Raw genomic sequence first — 24,409 nt, 5'->3', positions numbered from 1 at the left:
CTTTGTTCCAAACACAAACTCCACTAATATTTTCTCCCCTTTAAACCAGATTACCTGTCAGCACAGGGCTATTTCAACAAGTGATCTAATACCACGCTTTATCTCTGTTCCCTTCAGGAATGTCTAGGTTTTAACCCTCCCTAGAGTGAAACGGTGCTTAACCTTTATTTTTTTTTAAAGAAAAAAGTTTGAAATTCGTCGAAATATGCAGGAACTGTACCAGCTATTAAATAAAAAGCCACAGCTTGACTATCAGGGGCAGCTTAGTAGACCTGCAGCAGCAGGACTAACCTGACTGTAAAACCTGTTCATTCGGCGGTTTTTATTATGTTATTTATGCTTCAACAAGACGTTTAAATGTTAGGTTAGGTTTTCACGTTAAAACCCTAAATGTGAATTGGGTCGGATTCTACAGTGCTACGTTTCTTCTTTTCTCTCCAAATTACCTTTTAACTAAGTGTAATTGAAGTCAGGATAATTCACATTTTGTGAGTTCTGCACTCCGGTCACCTCCCACATCTTTTCTGATCAACTAACTTGTGCCTCTTGAGTTTGGTGCCACAATATTACCCTGAAGCCAGTCGGCGTGGAAATGACGTTTCAGTTGTTGGCGAGCCCATAAAGGATGGACTGTCCTCTCCCTGTCACAGAGTGAGAGGGAGATAAAAGAGAGAGAGTGAGTGAAAGGAAGGTAGTCGAAGCGGACTGTGACTTGCAGCAGAAAATAAAACTAGGAAAGCGCGCAAGAAGACATTGAGTTTTAGCAAGTGGAGGAATAAAAAACCTAGGGAAGCGCGCAAAGTGACAGAAGAGGTACAGTTTTTTTTCCACCCTTTTGGGGCACCAAGATGACTGCATAGCGACGATACATTCAGAGCAGACACGAAGTGGAGAGTAAAGCGGACGAGCATCCCCTCGGAGCCACGCGGGGGACACTCAGGTGCAGGGAACTCAAACTGGCGGCGCTCTTAGAATGCAGAAGTCACCAGTAGAAGATGCGAACTTCTTCTCCAAATTTTTCTTCTGGTAAGAAATGTTTGGTCTACAGCCTTGACTCCAGGTGCAGGGCCAGGTGCACACGCAGCTTGTCTGTTGTAAAGTGAAATTAAAGTTATACGGTGTAAAGTAAATAAAAAAATGTCAAAAGGGAGGGGAAAACCAATATGCCATTCGATTCTTCAGAAGGCAGTTACTGCAGGGTTCTATTCAGTTGGTAAGTGACACGTGTTTTTCTTCACACATCTGCAGAAATCCCGTGCGTAAAATACAGAGTTGTGCTCCGATGTAGTATGTTTTAGAAAGCGTTGGCAGTTGCACTTAAGCTACTGATGATTTAAAATTTGTGTAACGTGCTAGGAATTGTCATATTACACTTTTTTTTTGCATGGATTAAATGGTAAGTGGCGCCAACGCCCCACTTACTCCACTTCCCAAACAGGGAAATAATCCTAAAACCTACATGATGTATCTGGATGAGACAGCCTGTGATTCATTCACAGATACTAGCAAATATTTCTCTCAGTTCTCTGTCATTAGTCTGACAATGAAACCAAAGACTTATCATCTAACCACGAAGAAACAATTATATTTCATGTAATTTAAAAAGATTAATTACAAATGTATGTGTGTGTTTGTGTGTGTGCAGGTGGGTAACACCACTGTTAAGGAAGGGCTTCAGAAAGAAGTTGGATCTGTCAGATGTGTACAAGGCTCCCTCCTTTGATCTGGCAGACAACCTCTCTGAGAGACTTGAAAGGTTTGTACATCCTGGCCGAGTAATTGTGCATTATTAGAACAATTAAACACTTAATTTTTTTAGTCTTTTCTTACAAGATTAGTAATAACAAAATTAATAATGATCTCCCCTTTAAACTCACCGAGTTGAAGCCTGTTTTGGGGAACTGGTTGTAAGGTATTCTCTGAAATTAATAAAATCATTAACTGAACTTCATCCAGACTTTATTAAAACATGTAGAGAAAATGTCTAGGTATGTGCTGATTACCTACATTGATGTAGGTAGCATGCACAGTAATGGTAAGTGGAACTTGTAGACATTCTGAAACCTAGAAATATGTGGCTTTGATGTTTTTCACGCATGTTCTTTACTCATGTTTACAGTAGCAGGGTATGAGTCCTTTCTTTTTTCACAATAAGGGCTGGCATTTAAACAAGACTTGACATAAAGCAAACCTGTGTGTGCCAACAAACAGCCAGACCAAAGATGATGGACAGACGTGACCCTCTTTTTCTGCATCTGTCTTGCACTCTCTCTCTGATTTATTTCTGTTTCGCTCTTTGTCTTACACTCCATTCATTTTGTTCAATAAAAAGTTGGATAATGATTAAATTTCTTATAATAAATTAATTTAAATGTATCCTGTTAAGCCCAATGCTAGCAGCACAAGGGCTTTCTGAATTTTTCGTTTTTGTTATTTTGTTACTTTCTTCCTTTGATCCCTTTTTAATCTTTTCCCGTTCTTGCAGATATAAGCTAGTGGCACATCTTTGACAAGTCATTTCCCAAAAGTTAAATACTCTTATATTCTTTTAAACCTTGCCTAACAACCACAGCAGTGTTCCATGTAGTCTTGCCTCTTTGTGGGGCTGTCGTCACGCTAAATGTGGCCAAAAGGCTGGTTAGTGTACACGGGTTTTATAAAGTCGACCTTTAGAAAGGGCCCAGTCCCACCAGGGTGATAAATGAGCAGTGGTGGGTGATTTTGCTTTCATTATTCTGATCAGGCAAACAGTGAGGACTTCTGGGAACGTGAACTTTACCTTCCATTAAAGCATGCTGTGTACCGTCAGCCTCTTTTATCACCCCCAATTCAACTCAAGTCTTTGAGCTTTCTTGGCATGACAGTTATTATCTAGCAGGAGCTGGAATGAAGTCTGGTAAAGACAACACATACACGCACGCGAATCTGCATTTTTAATTACATTTTAATCATTATAAATGTTGATATCATAAACATAGTGATGTTTTTATTTTAGATATATCTATGTTGCAGTAAATAAATAACATACTAGGTAAGAAGATTGCTATCAAAGCAAATCTAGAAACCCGTAATCTATAATGACTTGGCCTCTGCAGACAACAGACAATATTTTGAAGCTTTTATTGAAACCATCTGAACCAAGACTTTCTGTTTGGTATATATGTATACACTAGAAACAAGCTAGTAAAATTTTAGATTTTGATTTTAAGAATGCATTGTGGCAAATGAAGCTCCTCTTTTACACTCCATACGGAGCATTTACCTACATGAAACCAAAGCCTGCAGAACCTTGATTATTCAGTGGTACTCAGACTGCAAGCAGACAACAAACAGAAGCAAGGAAGCTTTCAGTTTCAAAATCTTGTCACGTCTATCTTATCCATATTGTCTGTACACAACAGTACAGTGGTTAGCACTTTTGATTCACTACTGTATCTGTGGAGTTTGCACATGCTCCCTGTGGCTGCAGGAATATTACAGGTTAATCCCCCATTCAAAAAACAACGCTCATTAGGTTAATTGGTGATTTCATATTGATCACAATGTGAGTGTGAATGGTTGTCTGCCTCTCTGTGTTGGCCCTGTGATAGACTGGTGATCTGTACAGGGTGTACGGTGAATTTCACCTTATGACAGCTGGGATATCCCCATCCCTTCCACCCCCACCCCCACAGTTTTCCTGTTTGTGGCCCAGAGTTGTATATCTCTGCTTGGCAGTCAATAGGTAACACATGGCCACCTAGACATTTTGCATGACTCACTGAAATTGAAAATGCAAGGATCTCTCCCTGTACAAATTGAGACTAATTCAATATGAAAGGTAAATCTTCAATCCCCTGATGTTTTTTGTAATCACTTTCTTCCTCAATTGTCCCCCCCTTTGTACTTCTACTTCTTTGCCCGTCTTTTCTCTTCTCAATTTCTTCCATCACTTACTGCTGCTGGTTGGGCACATCACTGCAGTTATAAATTTCCCCTCACAGAACAATGCAGCTACTCTCTAAAGCTGTACTTGCCTGCCAAGACAGTTGTGGGAAATTAATAGAGTTATAACAAAGTTACACTAAGTAATTCCTAACAATACTTGTAGAAATTCCTAGAAAACTAGACTCAAATTCCCAACATCTAAAAGGTACAAAATTCATTCACAAAAATTATATTCATAAATAAATGGCAACAGGTTTTTATTCTGTGAATTAATCACCAGCTGAAGTTGTGGAACAGACCATTAAACTCAGGAAAGCTGGTACACAGCCAAAGTAGTAGCAGACAGATAGAAGAGCCAGAGCCAAACCCTTTTGGCATTTGTCTGGTGTTGTGTGTTTCTCCCATTCTGCCTTCTTCACTGCATTTTAACTGTGTTACAATATAACTCTTTCCTCCCTGCAGAGAATGGGACAGGGAGGTGGTGTCAGCCACAGCCAAGAGAAAACCTAAGCTGCTGAGAGCACTGGCCCGCTGCTTCTTTTGGCCTTTCGCCTGCTTTGGTGTCCTCCTCTACCTTGGGGTGAGTGTTTCAGTCTGTCCTGCAGGAAGCACATCCAGCATCTCTAACTGGGAATTGTGATGCTCAGTCCTGCTTGCAGATTCAAACCCATCATTATTATAACTTGATCATGTTGGTTTTATTTTGTAGATAAAGCAGAGTCAAATTTTGAATTTTTTTAAACACTTACTGCAGAAAGCAAATAAAGTCCTGGTCACATGATCTCTGGCTTCTAAAAGAATATTTGAAAGCACGGATTGGGAAGAGAGAGCTGAGCGTAAAAGCAAAGCTCTCAATTTACCGGTCGACCTACGTCCCTACCCTCACCTATGGCCACGAGCTGTGGGTAGTGACCGAAAGAACGAGATCACGGATATAAGCGGCGGAAGCGAGCTTCCTCCGAAGGGTGGCTGGCCTCTCCCTTAGAGATAGGGTGAGAAGTTCAGCCATCCGGGAGGGGCTCAGAGTAGAGCCGTTGCTCCTCCACATCGAAAGGAGCCAGCTGAGGTGGTTTGGGCATCTGACAAGGATGCCTCCTGGGCGCCTCCTGAGTGAGGTGTTCCGGGCATGTCCCACCGGGAGGAGGCCCCGGGGCAGACCCAGGACATGCTGGAGAGATTATATCTCTCGGCTGGCCTGGGAACGCCTTGGTGTTCCCCCGGATAAGCTAGAGGAGGTGGCTGGGGAGAGGGAGGTTTGGGCTTCTCTGCTTAGGCTGCTGCCCCCGCGACCCTGGATAAAGCGGAAGAAGATGGATGGATGGATGGATTGGGATGTAAAACCTTCACCTGTCTTTCTGAGTTTTTAAATATGATAAAGGCTGGAGGTTAGAAGGTGTTATTAACCTGTCTTTTTAGCAAATGTACCCATTAACATGAACAAAATGAATTCTTTAAACTTTGACTTCAAAATTTCGTGTTCAACTGCAAAAATAATTATTGTTACACTGTTCTACAGCTCAGTCGAACATCATTATGGTAGGACGAGGAGGGGGCAGCTACATTAGTTATGAAAGAAATCAGATTATAATTAAGTAGATGGAAAAAGAACCCCTAGTGCTCATTTGATTTTTGACTTCAGTTAACTCTTTCCTGATAATTTTGTGGTCTCAATCACTAGTTTCAAGTGCTATTGAGTACCATATGAAATTCAGTTATAGCCGCACGTAGAGTCACAAAGGACGATAAAGCAAGAACTAACATTGCCATATGAGCACACATTGCCCCTTGGTCACATCCACCCATTGATTGTGCTTTCAAAGCACCAATATGGTGATGACTATAACGCTCAGCTAGAGTCTTTAAGTCAGGACATAAATAACCATTTCTCTATATGACCAAGTAGAGTTGTGTGTGAGAATGCAACCCAGTTAGACTGAACATTGAGCAGTCTTTATCCTTCCTGTTTAATTACACCCATGTGAAAATAGCAGGTAAATGTTCAGTAGTGTAATTATTGTGTTACACCTACTGCATGCTCGACCTGGCTTGACTGCATGCCTAGCAGTAATTATGTAGCAGTTCGTTAATGCTGTACCTGCATGTGTGTGTGGTACCTGTTAACTATGGTGTCCTGCTGGCACACCCCAATAAAGCTATTGTGCAATGACGCACAAACATCACAAGCATGTCACACCATGGTGTCACAAACCAGCTCACTGTCCCAGGCTTATGGGAAGCTCCAGACAGCAGCCATTGTGTAAGTTAGTGCAGTTGTTGCTGGTTGTCAGGATGGCAAGAATGCCTGGTGGATTTTGAGGAGACACTAGGTAAACAGAGAGGCTCCGAAAACACATTGAAGTGGAAGCCAGCATAGTTTTCTGGTCGTTTAAGGCTATTAGATTTTTGGCAGAAAAATGTTTATCTGGATATGCTTGGAATCTTGGCTAATGATCCTGGCTGATTCCAGATCCAGACGTGAATTTGTTATTATGTAACCGCATTTTCTTTTTTTTTTAAGGTGACATTTTCTTTTAGTTTTAGTGTTTTGTTTTGTTTTACTTTATGTCATGTTCTCAACATTAAAAATTATTGGAATATGCACTTGCCTAAAATACCCATATTTGAAATAGCAGTTGATACTTTTTCTTTGTATTTGCATTTATTTATTCCCACATTCATACCAGAAAAACAAACAAGTCCTCATTATTAAAATGTACTTTGGAGTATATTGCTCATAAACTTACCATGCCTGTAACAGGGGTGATAAAATATACTTAACAATCTTCCAAGGGCACAAGGAAAGCTGATTCTCTAGTGATGAACTAATTGTCACGGTCTGGCTGGCAGACCGTGGGGGGTGTGAGGAAGGAGGACCCAGGTGCGGTGCTCTGTGTGTAAACAGTGCGTTTATTTACAGTGGTAAGGAATATAACAGTAAATCCTCTGTGCACTCCCGACTCCCGTGACGTGTCCTTTTCCCAGTGTCAGTGTCCTTCTCCCCGCTCCTTGGTGTCTGAGCACCCCGTGCTCGCTGTCCTCCTGTCTCCCTGCTTCTCCTGGGGATATGACAAACAGACAGCCATAAGACACACACAATGTGGAAGGACAATCGTACTGACTGGCCGAGAGACTAACGTCGAGTCACGCAATGATCCCGCGTCGGAGAGAGCTCCACCACACTCTCAAGTAGCTCCTCCGACGAGGCCTGATCAGCTGCAGGTGTGACATGGTCTTCAGGTGTGGCCAATCACCTGCCAGGGCCACACCCACATACACACACACACACACACACATATGCAGGGAGAACGAGGGACAGCAATACAAAATACATACATTATAATATAAGTCCAAAACTGCTCAGGGTCCCTGGGTCGCTCAGACCCAGGACCCTGACACTAATTACAACTTCAAAACCATTGGTAATTCATTTTCATCATTTACTGTCCTCTCCAGCAGCTTTAGCAAGCAGAATCATGAGCTGAATGCACTATTGTGCCAAATACATTTGCTTTGCCACGAGGAGGTGTTATTGTTTTCTCTTTATTGTCCCATGGTTTTTGTGCAGGAGGCTTCCAAGACAGTGCAACCTCAGATTTCAGGTCGCATCATTGCTTCCTTTGACCCGTTCCATGCTCCAGAGAGAAGTCAGGGACTCTACCTGTCCCTGGGCCTTTGCCTCCTCTTCACTGCACGCTTCCTTCTGTTGCAGCCTGCCATCTTTGGCCTGCATCACCTTGGCATGCAGATCCGCATCGCACTTTTTAGCCTTATTTACAAGAAGGTAAGGGAAGAACATTATCTATGATTAGAAACTATTTTCCAACCTTTATAAACTTTTTAACTATTTCTAAACTGTATTTTTAACCTTGAACAATGATATTAAGATACCAAATTTCAATGCATTTTTCATTTGCAACAAAACTAGAGTAAAACGTATAGTGTTTGTTCCTGAAGTGTTGTGTAGTGCAAGTGTAAATTCTTCCTTGCAGCCAGTAGCACTGAGCTGCTGATAACACCTGAATTGAATACTTGTTACTTTTAGTCACTGCTGTAACAATCTGCTATCAGAACAAAGCAACCCATTCGATAAGGCCTTTGCATTTCTTAGATTTTATGTTTTCCTAGTAATATTTTGAAGACCAGCTTCTCCAAATCAGCTAAACGCTTCCACCTTGTCATGTATGACTGAGCTTTCCCAGAGGGCACTTACTTGACTATCCACAGGTTGCTGTGAGGGGCATGTCAGCCGGGTGTCAAAGCATGGCCGTGTGTCACAGACTTCCACTTTTTACTCGCTTTATCTTTTTGTGTTCCAGCTGACCTCTGACCTTTGACATTTTCAGACCCTGAAGCTGTCCAGCAGAGTCTTGGATAAGATCAGCACTGGTCAGCTTGTTAGTTTGATGTCTGCAAATCTCAACAAGCTGGATGAGGTGAGAAACCTTGGACCTTTTTTTCAAGGGCGAAAGCTGATTGTTTGTCAGAATCAGCCAGAAGTTGTACTTTGTTTCGAAATTCTATGATTAGCATTATTATTGACTTTATTATGAAAGAATACACAGGGCTTTAGGTTGGAAAATAACAATATAAAAAACCCCACACATTTCAGAAAAATTTCAGATTCCCATACCAGATCAGCTGGGTCACGGGTTTACAACGACTGCCTCCGATGCTGATAGCAAATAGGTTGCTAGTGGAAACTGTGCTACTATTGGCTGAAGACAAAGGAGGAGGAATTAATGAAGCTGTGTTAGGAGACAGCGAAAGAGAAAGAAAGGCAGAAGTGTGGAGGTGAGAGTAGGGACTCTAGACGTGCACTGTATCTGGAAGGTATGCAGGAGACCAGGTGGAAGCGAAGTAAGGGCAGGAGGAATGGAGGTGGATTCAAAATGTTCTGCTATGGTGTAGGTAAGATGTGAAATGGATCTTGAAGGAAGAACTCCTGCGAAGATTGTGCCGCAGTGGTTAGCATTGTTGCCTCACAGCAAGAAGGTCCTGAGGGAACAAGTGAACATGTACTTCAAGGACGAGGGTAGGGTAACAAATAGGTGGACTATATTCGATGTAGAAGGTGTAATCCAAAAAAGAAAGCGGACTGAAAGGTGATGGTAGTCTGTAGAACGGGGGTGTCCAACTCCAGTCCTCGAGAGCTACTGTCCTGCAGCTTTTACATGCAACCCCACTCCAACACAGCTGAATCAAATGATTGGATTACCTCTTCAACATGGTATCAAGTTTGGCAAAGGCCTGATAACAAGCCATTCATTTGATTCAGGTGTGTCGGAACAAGGATGCATCTAAAAGCTGCAGGACTGGAGTTGGACACCCCTGCTGTACAATGACTTTGGAAATCGAAAAGAGAGAGGCACCGGCATGAATTACATGGTGAAATGAAGAAATGAAGAAGTGAAATGTAGAGAGAAGTGTACAGCTGTAGTGCTGGGAGAAACTGCCAAATGGGTGTTTGGTGTCTAGAATAAGAAAGTGCATGAAATTATTCAAAGCAAGATACTAGCAAAGAAAAAAGCGGGATAGTTAGGGAGATGAAGAAAGTAGTCAGGAGTACTGGGGGGCTTGGCATACAGCAAAATGAGAAAGATGGGAGTGATCGACAGTGATTGAGCTGGAAAGCTCAAGAAGAAGCTGATGACTAAAAAAAATGAGAAAGACAGATGGAGGACAGTTAGTGAACCAGGAAGTGCAGATGATTAGTGAGGGTGAAATGTAAAACTGTAAAGACATGAGTGAAAAGGTCCAAATGACATGCCTGTGGAGGTGGTCTCCATTAGAGAGGGCATTGGACTGTTTAACACAATCTTGGAATGAGAGGATGCCTAAGGAATGGGGTGTACTGGTACTGAAGAACAAGGGTTATGTGTTGAGCTGTATAAACTATAGAGAGATAAGGCTGATAAGACATATTATGAAGATAAGAGAAAGAGTTGTTAAAGATAGATTACAGGGATGTTTGCTTTGAGAGTCTTGATGATTGGAGAAAGAGTTGCACCATGTGTTTGTAGATTTAGAGAAAGCATATGGTAGGGTGCCAAAAAAGGGGGGCTGTGGTCCGGCATGAGGAAGACCGGAGAGGCAGAAAGGTTTGTGAAGTTGGTGCTAAAATTGTGATAGTGATGAGATGTGCGGTAGGAGTTACAGATAGGTTATATTTGTAATCATGCCAGATCCCCTTCCTCCTTCAGAGGTGATGGCGAAATGACAGATGAAGTCACAACTGAGTGTCTATGGATTATGATGTTTGCAGTTGACATTGTTATCTGTAGTGAGAGTAGGGAACAGGTGGAAAAGAGCCTGGAGAGGTGGAGGTATGCTCTAGAGAGAAGAGGAATGGAATTCAGTTGAAGCAAGACAGAATACATGTGTGTGAATGACAAGAAGACAGGTGAAGCTGTAAGGAGCAGAGGTAGTGAAGGTATATGAGTTTAAATACCTGGGGTCAGCCATCCAAAGCAGTGAACATTGCACAAGAGAGATGAAGAAGAGGGTGCAGGGAGGGTGGAGTAGATGGAGATGAGTGTCAAGGGTGATGTGTGATACCAGTATAGCAGCAAGAGTGAAAGGTAAGGTTTACAAGATGGTAGTGAGACCTGCTATGATGTATGGTTTGGAGAGGATAGCACTAACAAAACAAAACAAAATAACAGGAGGCAAAACTGGATTATCACTGGGAGAGACCAGGATGACCAGGTAACAGCTAAGTGATTATATCAGAGGGACAGCTCAGGTTAAGCATGTTGGAGACAAAGTTAGAGTTGGGCAGGGTTGAGATTTTTTGGACATGTGCAGATGAGGGATAGTGGATATATTGGACAAAGAATGCTCATAATGGAGCAGCCCGGCTGGTGAAAAGGAGGAATACCTTAGAGAAGACTCATGGATGTAGTGAAGGAGAACATGCAGAGGGTTGGTGTGACAGAATAGCGATAGGGTGAGATGGAGGCAGGAGGCAGATGATCTGCTGTGGTGTTCTCTGAAGGGAGGACCTGGAAGAAGAAGATAGTGTTTTAATTAAAACATCCTCACAGAAATTTAAAAAAATGCGCTAGAAACCAGCGGGGCCTGAAAATTTGAAGTTAATACAACTCTGTTGAAAAGTGAATGAAATGTGATATTATTCATAGAAATACTACAGTAGTTTTCCATTCAGAAGAAGATGGGAGGAGTTGTCTCTGCCAGGATAAGGGGAACAAGAATTCACATCGTCACTGACTTCAGTGAATGTGTTTTATTAGGCAACACTAACTGTGATATCCATACAGAGGACAATAGAACAGTGCATTACTATATACAATGTAGTGTTAGTAAATAAGCAAGTATTACCTGCGCATCAGTGTTGGAAACTCGTGATTATGTATGCATGTTTGTCTTGGCTCTCACTGAGGTGTTGAATGTGGAAACACTATGCAACCTGCATTGGAACAATTATCACCTGGCTCGAATGTAGCTTGTATAAAGGTGGTACAGTGGTACCTTGTGTAGTAGTTCTTACATGAGTGTGGAATAACAAGAGGAAAGTTGCATCTGAGTGGATGAAAGGGACCCAGCTAAAGTGAGAGCTGTGTTGCACCTATGGTAGAGCTGAGATTAGATAGATTCGATAGATTAAATTTTTTTAGGACTTGCCTTACATGTGAGAATCTGGTCACATCAGAATGATCGGACATCAGGTGGTCTTGAATCTGTGTGATATTGGATTGCACTGATGTGTGAATTACACCGCCAGTATTCCAGTGCCTTCATTTGTGTTGCCTCCTGCACACAGTATCTAGGAAGCTCCCTCACCTAAACCACTCTCAGTATTTTCAATATGAAAGTGTCTGAAGTGGGCAAGGTCACCTATGAAAATTGACTAGTTATTCCATACCTGCAGTGTTTATTGAGAACTGTGTATTCACTCCTTCAGTCAGCTTGGATTCAATTCAGTCATAAATTATTAACATTTTAATAATGTGTAATAAAGTCTTTCCAGGGACCCATCTAAAAGAATATATATCACAATGTAATATTGATTGTGCATGTGTACTGATTGAACCTTTATTTACGTAATTTTCATGGGACCTCTTTCTCAAATATTATTTCATAACATTAAGCGATATGCTATATTGTCCCGTAGTGTGGTGAGCTTTCCTCTTTGTACCAAGATATACACAAACACCGTTTCTGTTTTTGCTAGCTTTCTGTTATTAGTTTCCTAGTTATAGCCCTCAGTTAACCTGCCAGATACCATTTTTTAAAGCAATGATTGTTTGGTAAACACACACATACACACACACTCACACAACCCCGTTCAGCTATCTTAGTGAGGACCTTCATTGACATAATGGTTTCCCTAGTCCCTTACCCTAACCCTAACCATTAAAAATGAATGCCTAACCCTAACCCTTACCCTAAACCTAACCATAACCTAATTGTAACCCTGACACTAAAACCACATTTTGAGCCTCAAAAAGGCCTTTAAACTTGTGAGGACTGGCGAGTGTGTCATCACAAGTGACTGTTGGTTCTCACAAGTAGAATGCAGATTTCGGTCCTCACAAAGATAGCTAGACAGGAACACACACACACACTGATCAATTGTAAAATAGCCTTTTTGTATCGTTACATTGTCATCTTACATGTACACTAATTTAATTTCTGTGTACTTTGTGTGTACAGAGTTTGGGTCTGGCACATTTTATATGGATCACCCCTCTGCAGTGTATATTGTGTGTGGGTCTGGTCTGGGAGCTGATTGAGGTGAACGGCTTCTGTGGCCTTGCAGCACTGACTCTGATGGGCATCGTCCAGGCTTGGCTCTCCACCAAGATGGCACCTCATCGGTAGTAAAGCACAACCAGACACACTTTTAGTATTGGACATCTACACTATTGCATGTCAATATACACTTGTATTTGTGTCTTCTGTCTTGCTATGTGTGTTTTTCTCTCTAAATATTAAAAATATTAGTTTCACTTTGTAGCAGTAGAGCTGTGTGCCACAAAAGCAGGCATGCTAGCAGTCACAGTTCAATTTATGGTAAATGGACTGGTTCTTATACAGTGCTTTTCTACTCTGAGTACTCAAAGCACTTTACATAACTTGCCTCATTCACATTAGCATTTTTTCTACCTAAGTGCTATCTGTCTAACATTAACACACATGTATACTCTGATGGATGCATCAGAGAGCAGCGTGGGGTTGGTATCTTGCCCATGCCGAGGATCAGACTAGCATCCCTTCGATTAATAGATGACCTGCTCTACCTCCTCAGCTACAGCCACTCTACTCTCCAGATATTTTAACTCTGGTAGTTTGTAACAAATACTGCAGTAATATTAATCAGTGGGCAACACAGTGGTGCTGTGGGTAGCATTGTTGCCTCACAGCTTAAGGTAAGAAGGTCCTGGGGTAAATCTGGCATTTCCGCCCCACGTCTGTGTGGGTTCTCTCCCATGTAGTGGGGCTTCCTCCTACAGTCCAAGTTATAGCCTGCTGAATGTTCTGGTTTGAGTGGCTCTCCAGCTCGCTTTGGTTGCAGAACAAGAACTACCCTCACTAGTTGTGTTCCAAGACAGTGGAGTTGGATATTCTCTTAAAGATATACTGCCATAACAGTAGCGTGCCTAGGGAGACTGTCAGTAGGGAAAATGAGGGAAATGAGAATTGAGTAGCTGTTTATAGCTGGTTAGCAGTGAATAAAACTTTTATAGTCTCAGTAGTTTTCCAAATGTGAACACTAACACTGTCCAGAAACAACAAAAAATGGCACAGGTCCATATATAAACAGAAACTTGAGAATGTTCATGCATGCATAGGTGGATCCTCTGATGCTCCTTGCTATAAAATTGTCTCCTTTGAACAGGGCGAACAGAGCTCCTATGACTAGCCGCCGCCTAGCTCTCACCACAGAGATTATAGAGAACATTCACTCTGTGAAGGCGTACGGCTGGGAGGAAGTGATGGAAAATATCATCAAGAACATCAGGCAGTAAGACACCACCACATATAAAACACATCCTGTCACACACAGAGAATGACTCTCACTACAGCTTTTTTATTATTGAGAAAACAAGGTTAAATTGTGCCATTTGAAGCTAACTGTAACACTTTGTCAGGTTTTTTTTTTTTTACCATAATGAAATTTGCTAAAGTAATTCGAGCATCCTACTGTTAGTAATCAATGTGTTAGTTAGGTTAGAACATATATTTTTGTGTATAGTTCCCTTTTTTGATGAAAACCCCTTTGTTCGTTCTTCCATTTTCACTTTCCTCCGCAGGGATGAGATGACACTGACGAGAAAGATTGGATCTCTCCGTTACTTCTACAGCGCGTCATACTTCTTCTCTGCCATCTTTGTTATCCTCTCAGCCATTATACCATATGCACTCAGTAAAGGCATCATCCTGCGTCGAATTTTCACCACAGCCTCCTACTTCATGGTGTTAAGAATGACACTGACCCGCCAGTTTCCAGGTTCCCTCCAGATGTGGTACGACACAATGACACTACTCCACAAGATTGAGGTAGGTTGAGAGACGTGGTGAGATAGATGCTTGTCACCCAAATGCTTTTAATGATCCTACACATGTTATAACTTTGCTAACAATCATCAGCATAATGAATCCAGAATTTTTGAGTCTTTATAAGCCTATAACAGAAAAACTCTGTATAAGTTAAATGCATTTTATAATTTAAATGTATTTTTTTCTCTACAGGATTTCCTGATGAAGGAAGAATACAGTGGACTGGAGTATAACCTCACCACCTCAGAACTGGAGTTGGTCAATGTGTCCGCATCCTGGGATGAGGTTTGTTTACGTCCATTTGTTGAGCCTAAAAGAAAGTGAATGCTTCTGCTACTTACTGCAAAGGCATAATCAACACACTTGTCTGATGTGAGACGTTTAACCGTAAAATGATCACATAATACACACAATCAGGAGTATCTGGATTATGGCATCATTGTCATCATGTTATATAAATAAATTGTATATTATGACATGCGCTCACCTGCCATTTCACCATTACTGTTTACAGAGTTGGATTCCCCTTCAAAACATCCTTACTTCTATATGCCGTAGATTCAACAAAGTTCTTAAAACATTCCTCTGAGATTTTGGTCCATGATAGCATCACACAGTCGTTGCAGATTTATTGGTTGCACATCCATGATTTGATCACAGCTCTGTTGCACTGAGATCTGGTGACTATGGAGGGTATTTGAGTTGAGTGAAGCCATGTTAAACTCCTGTTCAACAAACCAATTATTCTTTACCCTTGAAAAGAAGGTGGAATAAAAAAAAGATCAAAAACAAAATGGGCAAAAACCAGTTTGCTGTTTGCCAAATTGTCCTGTTAACGACAATAGCTCCAAGTACTAAAATATATGTCTATATGGGTTTGTCAGTTTATATCATTCTGGGGAAATTCTGGCCTACCCTCTTTTACAATATTGCCACAGTTCATTGAGATTTTGGACTCTGGCCTAGGCATAACATTTCAGGCATCGGACTGAGGTCTGGACTTTGGGTCATTGCACCACCTTGAGTTTCAGTTATTCTTTTGTAGATTTGCTGCTATGCTTGGAACCATTGTGCTGTTGCATGGCCCAGTTTTCGCAGAGCTTTACCTGGACTGGTCTACTGTTCTGACATTTGACTCTGCAACACTTCGGTATACAGAAGAGTTCACAGTCAACTCAATGACTGAAAGGGGCTCCGGTCTCATGGCTGCAAACCAAACCCAAATCAACCCCCCCCCCCCTTTTCCCTGTGCTAACACTTTCTGTGAATGTTTGTGCTGATATACTATTTTTGGTTTTCTTCACGCATTGCGCAAAGCATTATGGCCAAATATCTCCACTTTGGTCCTATATGTTCTAAGGACTTTGTTCCAATCTCGTGGTTTATTCAACACAACTTTGCAAACTGAAGCAGTGCTGTCATGTTCTTCTCAGACATAAAAGGCTTTCTCCTTGAACCATCCCACAAAAGCAATATACAGCCATTTTCTAATTGCAAGGGTAATGCATTGAGTTTAATTAGGGAGCAAAGCAGTTGGTTACAGTAAAGAAGAAGAATTCCTTTTTAACAGAGATCTTTGGCAGAAACTGGCTCTGGGAGGCTGGTTGAGCTGAATGTATAAGTAAGATGATAAGTATAAAGACGTTTTGGACAGAAACATCAAAGATCTGTTTTTTAGTTGGCTTAGAAATAAAATGTAATTGATATGTTTAACTCATACGGTACAGGTGTCCAGTATTCTGCTTTTTGTGATGTATTGCTCTGTGTGTGTGTGTGTGTTTAGAAGGAGGTGGGTAAATCCAAATATATCATTATCTGACTCAAATGTCAACAGTCACTACTAGTCCCAAACATCATCAGTCAAGCTGTAATACATTGACTCTTATCTATGCGTTAATACAAGATCGGGACAATCGTATGTTTGAAGAAGTCAAATTCTGACAGCCCCGACAGTAATTCCAGGTGTAATAGTTAATTCCTCACCATTGCTGGGAGACAGCAGTATAATCTTATCTATAAGCTCAGACAGTAAACTTAATCTAACAGGTGTGATTCATTGACCATGCAACACCGTGAGAAAAAGAACATCGAGCTGGGGTTTTTTTCCCATGTCACTTTGCCTAATTAATTATCCAGGTGTTGTCACTATACTGGAAACTTTGCTGGAAACACAACTCTGAACTCTTGATGAGATCAAATCAGATTCTCCCCCGGCTTTCACCTCTTCCTGGAATGTGCGATTCGCAGTTGAATGGAATGGGTGTTGCCTTTCTTTACTGCTGGCAGGGTGCACATCACCTCATTAGAATGAGAATCACACAGACAAACCTATATAACCAGAGCGCAAACTGGCATTAGAGGTACGGTGACCCATAAAATGTCACAGAGGTCAATGATTAAGCCAGTCAGTTGAGCAGAGTTCCCCTCTTCTAGCAGTGAGAGGCGTCGCCCATTAATCCTTACAGACGTAGAGACAGATGAGGTGATATAAGGCCATTGTGAGACCCTGGGAGTCTTCTTCTGTCCTTGGAGAATCAAATTCCTCACAGTAATTCAATTCAATTCAATTCAATTCAATTCAATGTTATTTATATAGCACCAAATCAAAACAGCAGTCGCCTCAAGGCAGTTTATATTGTAAGGCAGACCCTACAATAATACATACAGAGAAAAACCCAACAATCAAATGACGCCCTATGAGCAAGCACTTTGGCGACAGTGGGAAGGAAAAAACTCCCTTTTAACAGGAAGAAACCTCCGGCAGAACCAGGCTCAGGGAGGGGCGGCCATCTGCTGCGACCGGTTGGGGTGAGAGAAGGAAAACAGGATAGAAGACATGCTGTGGAAGAGAGACAGAGATTAATAACAAGTACGATTCAATGCAGAGATGTCTATTAACACATAGTGAGTGAAAAAGGTGACTGAAAAGGAAAAACTCAATGCATCATGGGAATCCCCGGCAGCCTACGTCTATTGCAGCATAACTAAGGGAGGATTCAGGGTCACCTGATCCAGCCCTAACTATATGCTTTAGCAAAAAGGAAAGTTTTAAGCCTAAACTTAAAAGCAGTAGTTTATTCTAGTCCCACTGCCTGAGAGCACAGCATGATGGACACAGTCACTCAGCCTTGAAGCAAGCAGTTTTATCAACAAAATGAAAAACAGGAACATGCATGCCGTGTGCAGGTACACAGAATCTTGTAAATGAAAGTGTCACATGGTTCACTATAATACATTAAAAGGAGATGTTTGATTATGAAAGTCACCTTAAAGTGTAGAAAATGAACTCTTTTGTATTAAATTGTTTAAAAAGTCTTAATATGCAGTAAGTAAATGATAAACAATGTTTTGCCACATACAGATATCATGTTTAGTAACTGCCTATGAACTCCTTTACAGCGTATTGGTGAGTTGTTTGAGAAGATCCAGCAGGAGAGCAAAGCAAATGGACACCTGAACGGTGACCCCGGGCTCTTCTTCACCAATCTCTATGTCACCCCTGTGCTCAGAAACATCAGCCTGCACCTCGACAAAGGCCAGATGCTCGCTGTGGCTGGATCCACTGGCTCAGGAAAGGTAGGATTTCAGTCAAATTAAATTCTGGTTAGGGAGTCACTGGAGTCTGACCGATATGTCTGTCTGCACATATATAGCTTTTTGTCAATATATTGATGTTGGTAAATAATTTTAATTTAATGGACAATAAATGCAAATTAAAGAAGAGATGGAAGAAACACCCCTCAGCCGTATTAGATGTGTTCTTGTGCATAATCTATCTGTCCTTAAGAAGCTACTGTGCAACTTGGCAACACACGTTTGAAACAATAGTAAATGAATAATGTAACAATAATGTAACAAACTGTATGAATAAGACAAGTTTATTTGCAACCTTCACTGTCATAATAGCTTAATATTGGCTCATAAATAATTACATGCAATAAATGCCAGTTTCCCTTGAGCAATGAAAGAAACATGCTGACTCACTCCATATTCCTTGAGTTGAGAACACAGTTAGATGAAGAAGAATAAAGTGTGACCATGCTCTCCTGTTTCCTCCAGAGTTCCCTGCTCATGATGATTCTGGGAGAACTGGTGCCAACAGAGGGTAAAATTAGACACAGTGGTCGCATTTCCTTCTCACCCCAGACTTCTTGGATTATGCCAGGGACGATTCGTGACAACATCCTGTTTGGCCTGACCTATGATGAATACCGCTACAATTCTGTTATTCAAGCCTGCCAGCTGGAAGAGGTACCTTTATTCCTTTCATTCTCTTTTGCTGCCTTTTCTTTGTGTCTTTTGTTTTGCAAACATGGAATTATATTTGTCTTGTTCAGTCATGGTGGCTGTAGCTGTTCATGCAGAATACAGATAACCTGGTACTTAGTGCAAAATAACACAAAATACAGGTGCAGTTCATGCATTACTAGCACTGCACCCAAGTGCCGGGTTTTCAGTTGTTTTGTTTTTTTAAAGCAGCAAGTTCATGGGTAGAACCTGGCCAGTGCTCTGCTAATGGCTTATTTAGTGAGTTACAAATACACAGCTGTGGCAGTACAAATTACCAATGCTACATGTGCTACTGCTATCTTGGATAATTAAATAATTAAATCAGAGTTGGTGGGGCTACTCTGGCTTTCTGAGTTGGAAATCCACCTTTAGAGGCCGTTCCAGTAAAAAATTCCAACTGGGATTTAAAAAACTCTGACTCGAGAGATCAAATGGAATGCCCACATTTTCATGGTAATTTGGTAAACTTAACTTTTTTCTCTGTGTTTTGACATGTGAAATATGTTTGTAGCCACTGAAAAGAAAAGAAATCTCCATTCTGGAAAACAAAGGTTTTGTCTTGGAGCATTAAAAGGGCGCACCTTTATCTCCTCTCTTAATGTCAGGTTGTGCATTGTGTTGTTGTTCTTTGTGTTCTGATTGGTTGGGATTTTTTGTAGTTAGGGTTATTTTTGCCACCTGTTGCTTTGGCTCCTTTTTTCTTTTTTTTTTGCAGTTTTTTTGTGTGCTTGTTTTCATGTGGATGAAGATATTTTCAAAAACCTGCTCAAATGAATGTTTTTTTTTCTTTTTTTAAATTACAGCAGAAAACTTCTGTTTTAAAAATGTTTATTTGTTTGGAAGTAGCATAAGGGAGAGTTTCATTCTTTTGGCCACTGCCCAGAGGTCATGGCCATGGCTGAGTGGAAATGTAGATGGACTGAGAAGTCAACAGTTTCACTTTTACATTCAGTTCTCTCTTTGGTACAACAGAAGCACAGGTCTGTCTGTGGATCAAGTGACAAACGTTTGCAAAGTGAGGATATTGTCATGATAATCCTGACGTGACTACACCTTCAGGCTTGAAAACTTTGGACTCTTACACTAAAACCTCCTCTGCGTCAAGCTGCAGATCCAGCTATTGCCACATGTTTGAAGTTCATAGTGAAATTACAAGCACACAAGTGGCCAGAATGGGACTTCCTAAAAATGGCAGCCACACTGGAAGCTGACCAAAGGTGCATACTATTCAGAGCTTTCTCGGAATATGGATGATAATAGATGCTGGCATGTAGCAACAATTTGACAGTGTCTTGATATTTTGATACTTTTTAACCACTAAGATAGCTTCTTACTGGTAAATAACAAGAATTGACCAGACTGCTGTTCTCAGAGGAAAAGAAGTAAACTGTCAGTGAACTCGGGTGACAAGATGTCCCTCTTTATGTGGGACTGCACAGCATTTTTATTACTTGTCCCCCTGTTCCAAATCTTGAGACAATGTCCCAGATTTTTGGCTGATTCTGCTGAACATGCACATTTCTAAACTCTGGTTTTTGCACAATGTATATCAAGTAAAGGCTTTTTAACCATAGTCAGGAGAAGGTTATCTTGTCTAATGCCAAACCCATCAGGGAAAGTTTCAAATTCCCAGAAATCACAAGTTTCTTTTGTCGAATGTGAAGGAGAGTACCATAAACACCAGTATAAAGAAAATAAGGCACTATAAAAATAAAACTGAATTGAACTGAAAATGAAGCGGCAGTATATTCTGAGAAAATGGTTTGCTTGAGTAATTTGTCAGCTTTGCACAGGGAGGGAAGTGTGTGCTGTGAGATGACATGTGTGTCGTCATTGGATTAAAATTGTTAGATATGGTTTAGAAAAGGTGTGCCAATCTATGCATACAATCTATGCACGAGACCAAGAACAAATTTCAGACGACTTTTTTCCTTATTGTATTGAATCACCAATATATAAAAATAAGCTTTCACCCGTACATGCTACATGACACTCTGATAACAGTTTATTTTTAAATTAAAATTAAAATGATGTGTTTGTCCACATTTAGTATGTTGAGATCTGTTCACCCTACTATAAACAGATCACAAGCTGAGTCACTGAAAGTGTGGCAGCATTACTGGATTGAAAATGTGACTACATACTAAAAAAATCTGTTTTCAGCACAGTAAAATCTTTGCCAGCTTTTTTTTTTTTTTTTTTTGAAGTCTTTTCTTAGTCAGTGATCTGATTCTCTCTGCTAAGCTCCCTGTGTGGAGCCACTGCAGGGCATCGCGATGGTTCAGGTTTCACCAGTCCACATTTACACCAATTATGTGTCCCACAAACACAAATACTTGCATACTTGCAAACTCTATGCTTGTCTCTAACTCTGACACATGTACTCTCTCATAAAGCCTCAGTGTTGAGTGACGGACCTCCAGCAGAATAATGTCTCCTCTGTTGCTGTGGAAATCTCACATTATGTCACTGGGATGCAATACAAGCCTTTCAGCTCACAACAAGCTGGAAGGATGAGCACTGGATCTGAGGCAGTGAGATTAAAAAAAAAAACACACACAACTTAGAAGTGTCAGTTTTTGAACATAAATTACTCAAAGGTTTAGTGTGACTTTACTTTCTGATTTGTTGAATATATCCATGGCATCAGCTGGAAGGAACACCAGATAGTAGCACACATAAAAATAACTTCCAATCGAATTTCATTTTTCTGAAAGTTGTCTCAGTGCAAGTTAATAAAATAAGACCCTGATATACTATACTATACCTATACTACTCCATATGGAAACATTAACTGTCTTGGATCAGTGCAGAAGCAGCAGGACAGATCTGACCCTGAACAATAATTAAATGCCCAAAGGCTGATGCTCCAGACACTGAAAACTGATTCCTTCTTTCACTAAAAAAAGTCATTTCCAGCTGTGCTAAACTGATCAGTTACATGACACATTAGCCTTGGCTAATGCAATGTGCAAAATATAAACCACATGAAAAGAATAAAAACTACTACCTTTACTGAAATCAGTCGAGAAGCTCATGCTGTGTGGAACCATCATATTTATTGACTGTGAAGTCACATCTCGTGGCGCTGACAGTGACTAAAACACAGACATAGCTGATACACAATAGAAAAACTCTGCCTTTATTTTGTGTTTGAGGAGATGCATCAAATGTGTGATTTCTTCCCACTGTAAAGCCATTTTTAACTACAAGAGTTTTTTGATAGTCAAAGGTGAGGCTTTTTTCTCTTCCTAGTTGTTGTTTTGTTTGTTCTGTTTTGTTATTGTTGTTACTATTTAACTGCTTTATTTTACAAAGCTGTTAAACAGTTTGTTAACTTGGTCCTTTATACACTCCTATCCAGACAGAGGAAGCTATTTAAAAGGTAGGAAGTTTGAATGATGATAAACTTGTGCTGTCACTTCATTCCTGTTGCTGTAACTGTTTCATAATCACTAGCTGCCATATGTCTACGTGACAGTGTTCATATGCCATCTGTCCTTTGTGGTTTTTGTTTAGTTAGATTTTTGAAAATGCCGTGTGAGCATATAGACAGGATCACTTTGAAAATGAGGTATAATCACTTTAAGGACTGCATCTGTTCTTTTTATCTTTATTCTTGGACATGTTTCATTATGTTGCCCATTCATTCAGTGAGCAGGCATGAGGCCATCACTGCTCCATGAAATCAATGAGCTTCTTTATGAAGATGATCATCCACTTCATTTTCTGCCCTCTTTACAACAAGGGTGTCAAACAGTTTAACTGAGTGGATGGCATCAATGGCCAGACAGAAACATTTTTTTCACAGGCTTTCATTTCTTGTAACACTTTTGTAACAGCCTGTGACTAATGAGCAAGTGACAAGTAATGTGAGTATGGGTATTTTTACTAATGCCAAAAATAATAAAGGTAAATAATACATCTTTGCTTTATGTTCTTGTATATAGCCTGTGTAGAAGGCCTGAAATTTACAACTGAAACTTTGGGTTGGACATTTGAATAAAAAGTTAAAATTGATTTTCTAGTTTTCCAAAATTACAACACAAGCGATGTTCTTTGAACACAGAGATCACCTTGCAAAGTGATGCTTGGTAAAGAAGTTCTGAGTCTTCCACCTTTTGAAATTGCCTGCTGTGTCGTTCTGTGTTGGTTAGCTTGTAAGCTTGCAGGTGTGTGCAGTGACTGTGCACTTGTCTCTTTGGTTTGGTGGTGTTGTAGTGCAGACCACAGCTGCATGTAGGAGGCCAAAATTTGTTGAGAACCTAAACTAATAAAAAGACTGGATTCAAATTTAAGAAGGGCTGAATTTGGTCCACAGATCTTGAGTTAAGAGTAAAGATAACAGAACATAAAAATAAATCCAGAGTATAAAAACAAGGAAGTTAAGGTATTTATGTGCCATGTCTAATGTGTTATACCCACTCTTTCCCTGTTTTCCTCTCCAGGACTTCACTTTGCTACCCGAGAAAGACAAGACGTATCTCGTCGATGGAGGGGGGACCCTCAGTGGTGGTCAAAGAGCTCGTCTCTGCCTTGCCAGGTAGTTTCTGCCACACCTGAGCATCTGTCAGCAGGCCTCATTCACTCTTGTTTGTCTGTCAGCACACACTACCTTTGCTCATTAGTTAGAATTTTGGTTCTTGTTTTGTATCAACATGTGTGTTTCTTCTGTAAATTCTACATCATCGCTGTAGCACTTTCATAGCAACAGGTTACATAAAAGAAATATCATAAAACATTAACGACATTAAAATAACCCTCTAGGTACAGTATATGTGTCCAGCAAAAAGAATAAATATCAGTGTACTTAATCAGAAGCTGCTCAGGATTACATATCACTCATATGTGTGTTGCTGTCTGCTTTTTATGGTTTCTGTGGCTTTTACAGCCCAAGCTTTATTGCTCTTTTAAATCTCTGTGGATCAGCCAGAAACTCTCGTGTTCCCATGCATTATTTATTGGTTTAGTGTGCTAACATTAATTTGCAGCCACTCCTTGATTTTTTTAACTTCTGCTACCAACATAGCTATTCACTGTAACTGATATATTCCAGCTTCTCTTCTTTGCCTTTCTGCATCTTATGCTTTCTCTAATTTCGTTTGTTTGCTTTTTGCTTTTTTGTTTTTTAAAGCAAATTGGAACATTTTCTTTACCTTCCTTGTTGTCTGTGACTTAATATGTGTGTTTCTCTCTCAGGGCTGTGTATAAAGATGCAGACCTCTACCTCCTGGATGCGCCTTTCACCCACCTGGACATTGCTACAGAAAAAGAGATCTTTGAAAAGTGCGTGTAATAACAGAGAGTCTTTCATGTAGAGGAGGTCGGGATGATTAGGCTAAAAATTGACTTCAAAGTCAAGGTTAACGCTTGGTGTCTCTGAAAATGCCCTTTTCTGTTGGGGGTCACAACTTCTTCATCACAATGTAACCTTCTCAGGAAATGTATTTCTTTCTTTTTTCTTTTTACAGAGTAAAGCTATTATGCTATTATGGATGGTCTTTGGTTATTTTGGAAAAGCAGACAAAATTGCTTGTAAACTTTTAGAGTTGTGAAATCCCTGAATGTATTTATATGTACACTCTTATAATGTGTGTATATAAAAATACACATTCATATAAATATCCATATCACTAGCTTGATATTTATAGTTTCTGGTAATTATAATTTC

At 40.5% G+C, this 24,409-nt stretch overlaps 1 protein-coding gene across 1 annotated transcript in view; it reads left to right on the top strand.

The window, feature by feature from the left end:
• Positions 1 to 973: 973 nt before the first annotated feature.
• Positions 974 to 24,409, top strand: part of cftr (CF transmembrane conductance regulator) — a 42,620-nt gene continuing 19,184 nt past the window's right edge. The window contains exons 1-13 of the mRNA XM_063480930.1: positions 974 to 1,026; positions 1,646 to 1,756; positions 4,390 to 4,507; positions 7,493 to 7,708; positions 8,271 to 8,360; positions 12,601 to 12,764; positions 13,787 to 13,912; positions 14,202 to 14,448; positions 14,641 to 14,733; positions 17,848 to 18,024; positions 18,508 to 18,699; positions 23,187 to 23,281; positions 23,938 to 24,024. Of these exons, the coding sequence (XP_063337000.1) occupies positions 974 to 1,026; positions 1,646 to 1,756; positions 4,390 to 4,507; positions 7,493 to 7,708; positions 8,271 to 8,360; positions 12,601 to 12,764; positions 13,787 to 13,912; positions 14,202 to 14,448; positions 14,641 to 14,733; positions 17,848 to 18,024; positions 18,508 to 18,699; positions 23,187 to 23,281; positions 23,938 to 24,024 (1,769 nt within the window). The remainder of the gene's footprint in view (positions 1,027 to 1,645; positions 1,757 to 4,389; positions 4,508 to 7,492; positions 7,709 to 8,270; positions 8,361 to 12,600; positions 12,765 to 13,786; positions 13,913 to 14,201; positions 14,449 to 14,640; positions 14,734 to 17,847; positions 18,025 to 18,507; positions 18,700 to 23,186; positions 23,282 to 23,937; positions 24,025 to 24,409) is intronic.

The sequence above is a fragment of the Pelmatolapia mariae genome, linkage group LG7 (genome assembly GCF_036321145.2).
Source record: "Pelmatolapia mariae isolate MD_Pm_ZW linkage group LG7, Pm_UMD_F_2, whole genome shotgun sequence".
NCBI lineage: Eukaryota > Metazoa > Chordata > Actinopteri > Cichliformes > Cichlidae > Pelmatolapia > Pelmatolapia mariae.
Note: the sequence above shows the minus strand (reverse complement) of the source record. Positions and strands in the feature narration are given on the sequence as shown.